Here is a 15,545-nt window from a genome sequence, read left to right as displayed (position 1 = left end):
AAAGTAACTGTAAATTTCGTTACCGTTACCCAAAAAATGTAACTCGTTACCGTTACAGTTACCAAAAAAAGAAAGTAACGCAGTTACCAGTAAAGTTACCAAAAAAGTAACTTGTAACTGTAACTTCGTTACAAGTAACGAGTTACTTCCATTCCCTGATAATTATAGATAACGAAAGTAGTAATATATAAGTACGTACCGATCAAGATGAAATGTTAGAATGTATTACAGCAAAATTTAATTTAATTTACAAACTTTGAAGAATAATATCTAATTATTTATGAAAAAGTGTACAACTCAAAAAATACAATCGAAAGGCTATCGTCATCCTTATTTAATTATTTATGAAATTTGATGTCAATCTATATGAGTAATTATTGGCCAGTTGATAAATGTAACTAAATTAGGAAAATTTCCAATAAATGATAAATAATAGAAAATGTTTCCAACGGGTAATATTGCCACTGATGAAATTAACATTATGGATCGAAAAAACATAATAATTTAATAGAATATCACACTGAAATGTTATAGTATAGTATTAAAACGCAGCAGATTAACAATGTTATGCATGAGATACAAAAGCTCTATTTTTAACATAAAAGTCTCATCTCACGTGTCATCTCACCCTTAGGGTCCTTGACCCAATAGTTAATCGACATCGGCGACGCTTCGACGAAACATTCCAGAACCACGTCGGTCCCCAAGGGCGCGCCGACCAGCTGATTGGGTACCTGAATCACTGGCGGAACTGTAAATCGAAATCGGGAGATATTGTTGCATTTCCTGCCTCAGCAAGGCTTAGCTTCTACACAAGAAACACGATACATCCAATCTTATGGCTCGAACCGTAATCACTATTACTCACAATGAACGTTGATATAAATACGTTTGCTGACCGCGGGCGGAACCCCGTTGCTGGCGATACACAAATAAACTCCCATCTCGTTCCTCGAGATCTTCGTCAGCTTCAGTTCTTCGCCGAGAAATTCAGACTGATGAGCTACTGAGGACATTAAAATTGAATAAAACTGACGACTTTTGGTTCGATTGGTTGACGCGGATCGCTAGAGCGCCTCAAAATTTATGTCTTCGATGTAATATTTCTTTATTCTGATATGAAGTTGCCTTTTTCACGAAATGTATGTAAATTTGATCAATTAATACGATATACTGATTTATTTTACTAATTACGTCTATAGTTTAATTTACTTTAATAATTTAATATGAATATGATACATTAGTTACTTCCTATAAATCAGGTACGCATTTATGTTATAGAGTTCAATGCTATTATATTAAATGAATAATTATTAGTAAGTCAGTCAAGTGCGCGCGCGTATCCAATATAGAAAACAAAATAACTACTTATTAATTAATAAACATAAATATTATTAAATTGGTATACTTTTTAGAAAAAATTAGTTTGGATATAGAGATACAGAAAGAAAGAATATTTATATTATTAATTTTGTGTTAATATATATATTTTCAATCGATAAAAAATAGCTTAATAATAACTTTAATCAAAACTATTATTAAACTACTTTTATAATATAACTATATAAATAATAATAATTAGCACAAAATTGATAGTAAATATCCTTTCTTACTTTAGCCAAACTATTTTTTTTAGAAAATCTGTCAGTTTAATTATATATATCGTAATTAATTAGTAGAAACTTTAGCCGACAATCGGTGTCTTTGGCTATTGTTATTTAATGAAGGGTAACCACTACATGTAGACAGACGGAAAAAGAACACGAAGCGAACGACCTGTTACAAAAGCAGTGCTCGATAATCAATAAAACGACAAATGCGCTAATGATATTATTATATATTCGCGTTAATTATGCTTCTCCAATATTTTGTTGTAAAACATGTAACGTACGTTGTATTTTTGTTTGTGAATATTTCATATGCTGTATTTATAACACGAATTCTTAGTTAATATTTGCAAATCTATTTATCTCACATTTCTACGACTTTAAAAGTTCCAACAATTTGTAATTCGATCCAATAATTTTACGTTTAAGCGTGCATGCTCTGACATCGGTGTAAATTGATCGAAAGAAATATTTTTATTAAATAACCGCTCTTCACATATCGTCCATTCTAAATACGTTCATGAATGTATTCAGATGCAAACAACAAAGTGGCGCGCGCAGATAAGACGAGCGCAATTTGTTGCACATGCACCTGTTCCTTACCGCGAAATATAGTAAGCAAACGGACGGAACCCACCTCACCTGCGGCCTCGTTATGCTACATCAGCAGTTCAGCTCGCAAAAACATTGATTTTCCCGAAGGTCCTGGGACACACCCCGTGTGTTTTTCGCCCCGCGAATTAATTACGTGGAAACGGTGTAAATGTCGTTTTGCTTGCGCTTCGAACTTAATCGAAATACTATGAAGTACTCCACGAACGGCACGACTCCGCGTTTCCCCATTCAAATCTTAAAAGTAAAAGTTTATTCTTTGTCCGCGCTTGGAAATTAGTTCTTTGAAAATATTTTGGAACGGTAAGCAAGCATAAGAAAAATTTCTAAATATTTCTCGAGTTTGTACCGAGAGAATTAAAAAGTGAATATTCCGTTTGAAATAGACAGTTCTGAAAAGACGTGAAAGATTCATAATAACGATTTTTTATGAAATTCAGAAATGTAATTAACAGTAAAAAAATCTAAAAATTTTTTACTTATTAAGTAATGCAGCATTGGAAATTACTTTATAATTTTATAGTGTAGATATAATCCGTCCGTTTGCAAGATTTCTCAGAAATTACTTAACTTTTCCAAATTCTATTTTTAGCAATAGATATCTAAGAATCTTAATTTCTCATCAAGACAAAGTATGAGTCAAAATTTATCGTAATGAAGTCAAAGATCAACTCTCTAAATTCTTTGGAGTAAAATTTTACTCTCTTTTGGAGAGATTCACTTTAAAGAATTTAGAACAAAGGTTGATGATATTTTCAGTAATATAGGACACATCAAACGATTTACTTTTTTTTAATTTTGCCATATTTCGAGACATTTTTAAGAAGTTTTTTAAATAATCTTTCAAGTTAATTATAGGTTTTCTGCTGCATTACTTACAAATTTTTGAAACTATCCCTTATCAATTTAAAATTTGAATATGTTGTAGAGTATAAAAGAAGAAATATTAAATCTATATATTTTTAAATCTGCTTTTCTCAAGATTTAAGGAATAATTCCTCGAGAACAACAGATTTTCATTATTCTCAAACTGTAAGAAATATGAACAAATTTTGCACGCAAGTTTTGTGGTATTTGATGACTCATGATATATATATATTTTTCGAAAATGCCAAAGCTTTTTTAACTTACTGTCACTCCCAGGGTATTTCGATTAAATCTTGAAATAAATAGATACGAAAATATGGATCTAATTTTATCCAATTTACTTTTATCCAAATGATATTTTATTCAAAGCCCATTAAAGTCGGTGACAGTTCTGACAATACCTTAGTTAATTATATCCGTAAAGGATTTATTTCCAATGTTAATTAAATCTTGTGATAATCACGAGGCTAAAGCAAACTTTTCCGACAGGAGTCCGATAATCACTGCGATTGTGGTGTTGACAATAAGCCGCCGGAGCCAGGTCGTTCAGAGGTGCAGGTTCGCGCTCGGCATATGTTACACCAGTTGTCGCGGTGTGCACCCTTGGACCACGTTGACAGTACAGCGAAATTTGCCTGCTATTAGTATCACTTCGCTGAAGTGAATACTAAATACGTCGTTTAGCCGAGACTGACGAGACGGTCGAGGGCAAGGCAGGACGCTTTGCTCGGCTCACGAGTAGTGTTTTCCGACCAACGTTTATTCTACGGCCGTCTCTCAAGAGTCTTCGTCAAGGAACACGCATACCATAATCTCATATTGCCGAAAATTTCGATTTCCTCGACACGTACAATCATCTAAAATTCCTTTGATTTGTCTAATAATTATAGTTTAGAAAAAATTTAATATATCAAGCAACCCGACTTTACTGAAATCTGATTATTAATTACTAAGATATTTTATTTTAGTAAATAAAAAGAAATAATCGATTATAAGCTCTTCAAATGAATAACAAGGAAATTGTCTTTCATCAATTTTGGTGGGCTAAAGCGTAAAAATTAAAAATATGTTAGATTTTATTTACTTATCTCAAGATTTAGAGGAATCAAAATAATCCCGCAAAATAACAAATTTTTCCATTTTCAGTGAATATCTTCGAAACTATGAGGTATATAACAAATATTTTATACAAAAATTTTATGATATTTCGTACTTTTATTTATTTTTTCTCCGAAAATGGCGAAAATAAAGAAATCTATTATCTTCGAGAAGTTGGTGCGATCCTAAATTTTCAGATAAGCGGATAAAAAATATGGGTTTAATATTTCTTGCTGCTTTACAACATATCCAAAATTTATTAAAATCGATGAGGAACAGTTCTAACGACTCCCTTGTAAGAGCAACTTTCGACAAACTGTCATTTCGTATCTGAAATGAACGATTCTCCTATTTTAATACGAACATAAATTATGCGAGAATCCGAAAGAAGGTAAACGCGCGTGTCCTATAACTGCGGCTGGAATTCGACATTACGTTTAATGATCCGCGGAACGACGGTGGTCGGCCGTTTGGCAGAAGCCGCGGGACGAAGGCATCAGCTCGTAACGTCAGCGGAATCGGTTACCGGACGAAATTCATCTTAAAGTCCGGAACCGCATTTTGTAATGAGGGAATCTGAACACTAACGGGATGTGCGCGCCTAAGGAAAACATAATTGTATATTCCGCGCTATATCGGCGCGGCTCGGCGCGGCGCGCGCGGGTGTACCCATCTATATTAAATCTTACCGTGAGACTTCTGGTTCGGGGCGCTTCCTGCAAATGGCTCCCGAATTATAATGGGCTTGCCGTCTTCCCGACGCCAGGATACGCGCGGCTCGGGTACGCCTCTCGCCCGGCACGTTAACTTCACCTGTACGTGTTATGAAACCGGAATTATAAAGAGAAGCGAGTTCGTTATTGCACTCCACTAATGCCGTGCTTCATCCAAATATATTTTGGAGGAATAAAGGAGAAAGAGAGGGATACGCGCGCGCGCCTCCGTCTCTATGTAAAACACGTACGCGCGCGCAAGGACGCTTGTCTGGTACAATGGTGGTTCGTACGGATACTCGAGCGGAAAACGAATCTACGATCGCGAGAGGCATGAAATATCCGGTGGGATGCCGGACGATTTTTAACGGTTTTACCTGCTCCGCGAGGCCGATTCTATCGAACCTCTTCCAATTCTTGTTAACGGAGCTTCAATTTAGCGATATTTTCGCTTCCGGCCAGCTTTTAATAATCCAAACGATCCGTAGCTATTTTTCACCCAACGAGGTCAGACGCGATCAATCAAGTCGATTTTCATAATTTGTCGCTCTAACGTGTGTCTGCATTTGCAGCCATCAATTATGAATATCGGCCTGATTTTCATCGGTTACAATGTTATGGATACTCGAAATGAACGGCAGCGACGCGGGTTACGAGTTGCGAAACACGTACGCGAAATGAATATCTGTGTGTTCTACAATGGAAAATATAAACGGCATGTTGACAATTAACGACACGACACGTGTCGCAGCATACTACGCTGTTTGTTGGTTGCGTTCCACTGACATTGCTGTATGCTGGCTTGCAATATCTGTGACATTTTTGGATGAACATCGTGTTAGCACGATCCCAAAGTGCAACGTAAGTTATTGCATGTCATGAATTTGCGTAACTACCTTTAAAAAAAGCATAAAATAAGACGTGAGTCTTTTAAATTCTTCAAACAGCTTTTTCAGAGCTTGAAATTTATAGGTGTCTAAGGTTTATGTAATAACTATAATTACTGATAATCTATAAATTTCTAATTACACTTTGTAACAATTTTGAAAACATTTCCAGAAAATTGAAAAAACAACAGTTGAATAAAGTGAGCACAAACTTGTTAATATATGCGTATATGTAAAATATATTTATGTTGTAATAATCGTATTCGATCTGATAAAGTTTCAAATTTTGCTAATTTTATCGAGATGCAAATATAAACTTTACATAATCTATCAGTTTCAACCCAATTTTTGAAATTAAACATATCATTTTCCAAAAATAAACGAATGTATCGATTGCAAATACATACATATCGGAAGGATATATTTATAATTCGAAGCATACACTCTCGATAGAACATTAACCATTCTTTAGGAAGTATTACCTCGGGAGAGTTTGGAGAAGCTTACGTGAAGAGAGAATTTCACGTTTTTGTCTGGGAGTCCTATTAATTTTAAATCAAGATCGCAACTAGGCCGAGGATAGATATCCTAAAATGTCTGTTAAGCGGGATCCCCTACCATCGAAAATCAAGTTCGCAATAGGTCAAAAATTTAGTGCTTTTTAGGTGCTAATTTAGTACTCTATTGCCAATTTTAGTGCTTCACTCGTTTAGCGGGAATTAAAAAAAGGGGGGGATCAGCTTAACGGCAAGCTGGACCCTCCTATAATAGAAAATTAATATATGTGATATCTCTTATTGCTCGAGAACAAAATAAGTTAAAAAGTTGAAATCTCTTATATTGATATTTATTTAAGTGCAGTGTGAAAACGCGGTGGGACATTTTATGTGGAAATAAAATACGATAAACTGCGAAAAAAACTCCGCAAGTATATCATAGATCTTTTTGAATTCTTTTTCATTGTTTTACGACAGTTTGGCGAATGCACGAGTTAATAGCAACAGTTATGGTCTGAGAAAATTATTTATTTAACTCGATTAATTTGGTTTCCACTGTCAGAAAATGAATGGACACAAATCAGATTAAAATTTCAATTTTTTATTAACTTTATCTAACACGACAGATCAATGAAAGCTTCAGTTTTTTAATCGATCACTTTGAATTTACTGTTGGATATCATTTTTATTAAAGTTATTACATTAAGAATGTAATTTGAGATAGACATTATTCAATTTCTTAAAAACAAAATTACTTTACACGCTGAGATATTTTTTCCAATCGTTTATTAAATACTTTAAATACATTTACAGGATGACTATTTGGATCGTGTTGAGAGTATGTATGCAAAGTTTGATTAAAATTATAAAAAGTTTTATAAAATTAGTATTTGACACTGCGAGGTTTCCCTTGTAAGAGTACCTTCGTTTAAAACCTTTAGCTCTAAGAGAAACGTTTGGTACATTTAACTATTATTTTGTTATGTGACTAACAAAAAGTTCGTTATCTTTTCATTTGAAACAGTGTTGTTTGCAAAATTTGATTAGAATAATCAAACTTGTGATTAGAACAGCAAATTTAGTTGGAAGAAAAAAAAATTGTTCTAATCAAAATTTTGTTAGAATAATCATTAGAGCAACACAATTAAATAAAAAAGAAAGAAAGTTCATGTTAATCAAATAAATGATTACACATACCAAACATTTCTATCAGTATATATTTAGTATGAAATCTACGATATATTCTGTATAATCTTTGCTTCTATATATATTATAGAAGCACTTAATAAGATATATGCGTTGAGGCTGATATTATAAATTTATACAACGGCTCAAATAAAATTAATAAATCTCATATATCTGACCCTCATCTGAAAAATGACTTCAAACTGAAGAGGAAAGATATAACGGTTCACTTTCAGCATCCTTAATGGTCTATGTATTATATATGAAATATTTTAAAACAATCACTAATCAGTCCTTAATAACAGGAGTTCTTTAGTAAATTTGTCTTAATGAAAATGTCGGGGAAGATTTTCACTTACTGCAACTTTTTAATCTTTTGAATCATTTATTTTTGTGGCTACGCTTCGAATTAAAATTCTCTTAAAATAAACTCTACTTAAAGTTAAATTGAAGAATGTAGTTTTGTTATCTGTTTGACTTGAAGTTTAATACATGAAAAACCTTTCTTTTTCATTCTCTTATCTCGACATTTTTATTAAGCAGAAATTGATCTCTTAAATTGATTAAAAAAATCTATCATTAAAAATACATTCTATGATTTTAAGACACAATGTGTAAAAATATTTTCATGAATACAAACTAATAACTGCTATATGCTGATATGTCCATAAATGATATTTTATAAAAACGAGCGGAGAATTAAGTTTTGCCGTTCAGGAAAGCTGAAACTTTTGATTATGCAATTTCTAAGTATATATAAACGATATCCGTCAGACATATTACAGCACACAATTCTGTTATAACAAAAATAGTACGATGTGATACTTAGACATGTGTCCCGACAAGCTCGTCAAAAGAGATAGAAAGTAACTTATCAAACTGACAGTTGTACAATTTTCACTATACCAACTGCGGTAGCTTATAATAGGGGGACTCGCTATGCGCGGTATAATTTCAAAGTTTAAAATGGTCCATGATGGTAGCCGTCCTTCGCGGAGCCGTCGCGTCTTCGTAAAAGCATCCTGTCAGACGTTCCGAGGGAAGCGCAATATTCTTTAGCCGAGCGACACCGTCGGCCATGCGCGCGGAAAAACGCGAGGATGAGATGAGGTATTCGCACAAATTGCGCGACTGCCACGGAATATGAATTGTGAGCAACAGGTCACTTATTTTCTCTGATGGCTTACTTACAGCATCCGGCGCGAACGTCAAGACCGACCATAACACGCGTGTGCCAGATTACACTCTCACAATGACGCGTAAAAAATTGTCGGTTTAAATGAATTACTTGCGAGCGATTAGGCTGAAAATCTATTACAAGTCATATATATTGAAACGCACGATTATACTCCCTTTTCGTTGAAGACTAATAGATTTTCATCATCGAAACAGCGCGCCTTTTTCAGTTTGAAAATACGTGAGATAATAAAATTCAAATTAATGTTATTAATAATGAAAAGACATTTAATAATAATTGCGGGTTGGTTTTATGAATGTAATGTTGAAATAGCACTTGCAACAGGTGTTGCAAGTTGCAGTTACGAAATCGCTATGACATTATGAAATTCGTTGCAACACATTGTAATTAATTTTTATATTAATTGAAATGTCGACATATTATTATAAATACGATATCTAATTCATATACAGTTAGTACAGATGAAAGGCAACATGTTCAGAGTTGCTGATACTTTTAATTTGATATCAATATTTCGTCACAAACTTCTCGATAAATTTGATTTATTAATAATTTCGTAATTAAGGCGTTATTAATGACGATGAAGTTGCAGGTTATTTGTAGATTCAGACACAAGCCGTTGCGCACTCGTGGCGTACTGCCGTTTTCCGATATAGATTTCTCCGACATGAATCACGCGGAATATAACGTTGGTCTGATAATTTACTACACACGTAAATCAGCACATTTGTAAGCTATAAACCGTCGTTTATTCATGACGGCTTCTGTGTAGAGTAAATTATTTAACGACCCCCCTGACCTAGTCGCGCATCTTTCCTCTGGCATATTTATTCGCAAATTTATTTTCGCATGCAGATGGAATCGTCGGGATTGAGACGAAAATTAATTTCGATTGAAAGGAATTTAATCGTCGTATTCTACACGGAAAGAACGATTTTCCTGCAAGATTTAAAATTTTACTGGATACAGATTTAAAAATAGTTTTTTGTTGAATTACTAAAATAATTATATTGATAATTAAAAAATGATAAATATAATGCTACAAAAATTTTGATAGTGTACTAACCAGTTTCCAACAAAATTATTTTGGATAATCTAACAAAATTCTTAAAATCGTATAAAAAAAGCCGGCAATGTAAAAGAAATACTATTCATGTTTCATATATTACTAGAAAGGTTATAATTCTTAGATTGTTCACAATTAAAAGCTTTTTTAATCATTGAGAACCAAAATTATAGGTAATAGAATATAATTAAAAGAATATAAGAATTAATTAATCGAATATAATTAAAATAAAAAAAATATTTACCTGGCCGCCTTCACCCACCATCATATCACTTGACGTAGCTTCGGGGTCGAAATCGGGTGGCACAACAATAGACAGCATACCTGTCTGGAAGAAATAGATCAGCGTTAATATTTAAATAGCACGATTTAAGCTCAGTAAATAATAGCAAACTGAAGTTTGTCTTATTAATAGCATTATTTCATATGTATATTTTTATGTCTTTTCTAATATTAAATGTTGCGTCTAGAATTTGCATTTAAATTATACTTAATTATACGAATACATCATTTTTGTTATAAATTGAGCATATAATCCCGAATAACACAAATAAAACTGTCTATGCTGAATATTATACGATCTTTTTATGGTAAGTTTTTTACAACAAATTACAGCATATTTTAATTAACGCATATTCGAAATTTACGATAATGACAGGAGAGGAAACATGAGACGTATACGGTCAAGGCAGTAATTATATTTCTAACATAAAATATAGAATATTCCCTGCAAAATCGTAATACGGTCTTTGTTGCGAGAAGCATATTTTTTCCCATTATACAATAACATGACATCGCAAATGTGATTCATCCGATATGCGGCGTTGATAGCAACAAGCGAATCAGAACAATGACATATAGCTCGCTTTATTTCCCTTGTCGCGGCCCACAGTGCTTCTATGGAAATAGTATTGAGATAACCAATTTTTATTCGCGCCAGATAGACATGAAATAAAATTGCGAAATTAATGAGAACAAACGAATTTCTCAGACTCTCTCTCTCTCTCTTCTTAAGATTAATTAAATAACTACACTTGGGAAAAGCAATGTCACCAATTTGTTAGATACGATTCTGAACGTAACAAGCAATTCGCGGAGGCAGTTTATTCGTCGGTTTTTTCCTCCTTTCGTAAATTAAAGTAGACTACAAAGTACAGAGCCATAAGGCAGCGAATAACGCGAGCGTCCCTAAATCTCACAAGCATCTCGCTCTATATACTTTAGCTCGACGCCGGTAACATATTATGGCCGTGCAACCTGCTGCCGTTGCCAGTACGGATGCCGGTGTATGTCGTGGGTTTCGTTAATTAACGACACACGGTAGCGCCAAACATCATAACTAACAGTCGGCGCAATCATTATTGCCCTCCACGAAGCCTAACAATCATGCGTGTGAGTTATAGTCACACGTGAGTCACATGTTCGAATTTTTATATTAAATATAAGGAAGAAAATTCTTTTTGATATCGCGTATCATATATTTTGATTAATGATTTATTTATTATATAAACACGAAAATATAATTTTCTATCTAAATTACTCGCAGCGAAATCTCACTCCAAGAGAGTGAAAACACGGCTATTTTTTGGAGAAGAATAAAAATGTTTCACTTCATGAAAAAAAAGAGACAATTTTTCCGATTTATAATTTATTGTTTAGAAATATCCAGATTGATGCATTTAAAGTCTTCAAAGTGCCGGATGTACGGCATATTTTCTCGCACAGAGATGTAAAACAATCCGCCTCAACAAAGAGCTTCGCAGTAACTACGCATTTGACGCTTATCAACAACGCGGAGGCGCTATCGCGTTATAATTCCCGCGAGCGGATGGAAGACAGCAGAGCGCGCGGTAGAGAATCGAGGAGGTGGATCAACCCCCGAATGTCTGCGGGGACTTTCGTCGGTGGTCGTACGTCACCGCGAGACATCAGTACGAGTGCAAAGACCTCTTCCCCGTCACCCCTGTGCTCCGCCATATCCCCCGTACTTCCCACCAATTCTCGTTTCACTCCCTCGATTTAAAGGAAGTCCCACATCGCGCGCGCGATGCCGCTTTCTCCGTTCCTCGCGTAAGATGCAAGAGCGCGAGGTGTGCGCGCAATTACGAGGATGTAATCCACGCCACGACGAAACTTCAATCGTTATAACCGAGTTGTCTGGCAAGCCGCCGCTGCACCGTGCCGCTCGCGAGCGAGAAACAGTCCCGACGAATGCAAACTGCGTACCTACCACCTAACGCGACGACGACGATGACGAGGGCGGTGAGACACGTGCCCGAGCGCGTAAACTCGTACGTGTCGCCACTGAATTATGAAACTCCCTTCCTCTACATCCGCGCGCGCCCGTAAATTAATTATTATGCGCCTGCGAATGACTGTATCAATTCAAGCCGCGATTCGGTGTGAATGAATTCGTTTCATCGGTCGGTCAATCTGCTTTTAGAACCAATCGCGATGAAGCGATTCTGCGAAGTGATTCTTATCCACGACAGAGAAGCCCTATATTTTCTTCTCTCTCTACAAATTGTGTTATTCTAACACGTAGAAAATTTATTCGATACATAAACTCATAAATAAATTTTCATGCTTGCAATAATTATTATTGATACAGTTAAAACGGAAATATTTTAATACAATACAAGGAATAAAGATTACGCTGTTAAATTCGTAATGTCAAATTATACCCAATTTGAATTACTTTTAATCATCTATGTAGGTCGCCACTGCTCCTATTCGACATGTCATCAATTTGACTAAAACAATGAAGTTTAACAATTGAACTCAAGAACATGTATTATCAATTTAGTTTACTATTTACTAAGTACATTAATGTGGACGTTGTTTACTTTGAAACTAACTACAGAAATGGATTGATTTACACTTTGACACACATAGAGAAGTTAAAAATAAAATGTTATTTAATTCAAGAGATTGAGTTACCGTTTGCTCTTTTTATATTTGTCAACGTACGGAAATAAAATAAATAAGTAGAAAATTGATATTTTATGTATGACGTAAACATTATGAATAATGTACAGAATGATTTTGATTCACAAAATGCATCATATGGTAAACCCATTCGCAAAGAACACGTTCGTGGAAACTCATTATCGCTCGTTAGCCAGATTCGAACCGCAGGATCATTATTAACCCATATGTACGCGCACAGTTTCATTCAACATAATCAGGCTTGTAGTATAATTGAGAAACCACACATTGTTTAGTGATAGTTAGGTAGATAGAAGCAAATGAAGCGAGCAATTGTGTTCTTCTTAATGTTTGTAATTATTTGTTGTGCCGGAAAGTACAACAAAAAAGAATGCATCAATAAAAATATAAATACATCAATAAAAAAAAAAAAATAATCGCTGTGTGTTATAATTAATATCGTTCGATGCGACATTAAATTCACAAATGTACAATATTATGCTTAATAAAAGGTCGGTAATGAAAATTATGATTTATCTTAATTAAACATTTGCAGTGTGATAATATAATTATGTATATTGTTTAAAAATGATCACAGTTGTGCGTGTAACTGAAGTATTAGTTAATATAAACGTAATTAACTTTAACTAGAGCAGAATAAATATTAAACGGACAAAATCCATGATTTATTCCGAATCGTTACTATAGGGCAATAAAACATTCATGAGGGTCATACACATAGTATTTTCGTGAGGTTCTATTCAATTACCCGACTCTAAATCAGTGCGTTTCCGTCGCGTTGGAATTATGTAGATGGCTTTGAAGAAGTGACGCGAAATTTCAAGAAAGACGACACACATGCCGACTTGCAAGCCGACGCCTCTCCATACGTACACGTAAATTTTATCAGACACGCAGTCGGAATTATAAGCGACGCGCGAAGGATGCCGTCGTATTCGGCAACGAGCGAGGAAATATAGTTACGAGAGGCGAGACGGCATCCTTTGCGGAGGACGACGGTCGTGTTTTAACTGTTGATATATATATGCACGTAGAACGAAGAAGAAAGAGGAAAGAAACGATCTGAAATAGAGGCAAAGCTTTTATGGACGAAACATAATTGATTTACTTAAAAGGCAATTTATCTCTCGCCGATCATCAGCTAAACTTTAACGATCTGATGAATGTGCGAGAGAAAAATTTGACAAGATATTTATTTTAAAGAACATCTAGAAAAGACGATTATATATATATATATATATATATATATATATATATATATACTATAAAGTGATAAAACAAAAATATTCAATGTACGTAAAAAACATAATGAAATATATATAATTATAAAATATAATATATTTTTAATATATTTTCCACATCAATAATTTCTCGCGCATTTCACTTAGTTCCGTACGTCGACTTTCTTTCCGGATTTATCCGAGAAATGCCTTGGCAAAATTACTATAGCTTGACCGCTCGCGGCGAGCCATGTTCGTCTCATTGTCAGAAAGCAAAGAGAAACGTGAAGCAGGTAAAAACACGGCGCAATATGAGAAGAAACGAGATATTATTTACTGATAGATAAGAAGATAACAATAATCATACAATATAACCCAGCTAGGAGATAGATTCGTTTGTGGAGCAAAAACTGTTCAGTATATATCTTAATGCAAAATAATTTCACGCCGTTCCGCGAGAATGTACTTCCAAGAAATAAACTTTTTATTTGTATATGCTGCCTCTAGCCTCTTTTTCTCACGCTTACTTTTGATTTTACATTCATTCTCTTCGCGAGAAATCCTCGAACGATTGGCCGGAACATTCAACGGTGCCGCTCACAGAGCGTTCGTTATTTAGCTTAATGCCTCGTAAAGTAAGAACGACAAGAGAGATCGGAGAGCACAGGCACCTGCCGCCGTCTCACCAGCAGCCATCGCTATGTTACGCTCCGCGCACTATTTAAGATTACAGCCTTCTTCCTCGCGAAAAGAGGGAAACTCCCTGGCAGGGGCGGGGCTCGCACGAATTCAATCCAAAATGTCGGAAAATTAGATCTCGACTTCCAACGGCGGCGTCTCGTGCCGTATCACTTTGCCGGCAAGAGGCGGATGAGGTGTTACTTTAAAGCAACCAGACAACCGCGGTGTGCCGACTCCGGTCCCTCGTAAGACAACGCACATAATGTTATCGTCCGAGGGGGACGAGCGAGGACTGGTGCGCGTTAACTATAAAGTGGCTCGTTAAGCGTCTTTCGCGCCGCGAGAAAAATCTCTATGGCTCTTCGCTCGTAAAGCTCGTAATTTTTGCGCGACTAATTGTCGTCTAACTGTGTAATGTCATGCATTTAAAGAGAAGAGTACTAATTTTTAAAGACTCGCTCGTTGTCGCGTTGCTGTTTGGATTGGGTCTTTCCATTTGTTGACACAAATCGACACAAACGTAATTCTATCCTTCTTGATCTTTCAATGAGTAATAAAGACAAAACGACACTTAAGTCGATTTGTGTTATCTAATGAAAAGCACTCATTGCTCTCGTCATTGTTTAAGTGAATCTGTATATGTCATCGGGAAAAATATAAAGTACGATTTTGTTAAAGTATTTAATGATTTTGCTAGATTCAGATCTAAAAACAATTTTGTCGGATCATCAAAGCAATTATGTAAGAATTTCAAACATGTTGAATGCTAATATAAATTTTTAAGCTCAAGATTGCATTGTTATTTAATAATAAAAGTGAGAGGTTAACACACGACCAAATAATTAAGTCTAATTTTCCAAAATCTATTAAAACATCAAGAGAGTAAGAATTAAAACCAGTTCTTCATTAATGTACATATATAAGGCCGTTTATACTTAGCCTTCTTCAGCTGATAAATTACAAAC

General features: G+C 34.9%; 1 protein-coding gene across 1 annotated transcript in view; it reads right to left on the bottom strand.

Annotated features, from left to right (window-relative positions):
- The window catches only part of LOC108782905 (lachesin), a 39,306-nt gene that overhangs the window by 5,024 nt on the left and 18,737 nt on the right, over positions 1 to 15,545 (bottom strand). The window contains exons 4-7 of the mRNA XM_018551302.1: positions 9,975 to 10,058; positions 4,874 to 4,997; positions 869 to 1,006; positions 629 to 751 (exon numbers count right to left, since the gene is read on the bottom strand). Coding sequence (XP_018406804.1) covers positions 629 to 751; positions 869 to 1,006; positions 4,874 to 4,997; positions 9,975 to 10,058 — 469 coding nt within the window. The remainder of the gene's footprint in view (positions 1 to 628; positions 752 to 868; positions 1,007 to 4,873; positions 4,998 to 9,974; positions 10,059 to 15,545) is intronic.

This window comes from Cyphomyrmex costatus, unplaced genomic scaffold (assembly GCF_001594065.2).
Source record: "Cyphomyrmex costatus isolate MS0001 unplaced genomic scaffold, Ccosl1.0 scaffold137, whole genome shotgun sequence".
NCBI lineage: Eukaryota > Metazoa > Arthropoda > Insecta > Hymenoptera > Formicidae > Cyphomyrmex > Cyphomyrmex costatus.
Note: the sequence above shows the minus strand (reverse complement) of the source record. Positions and strands in the feature narration are given on the sequence as shown.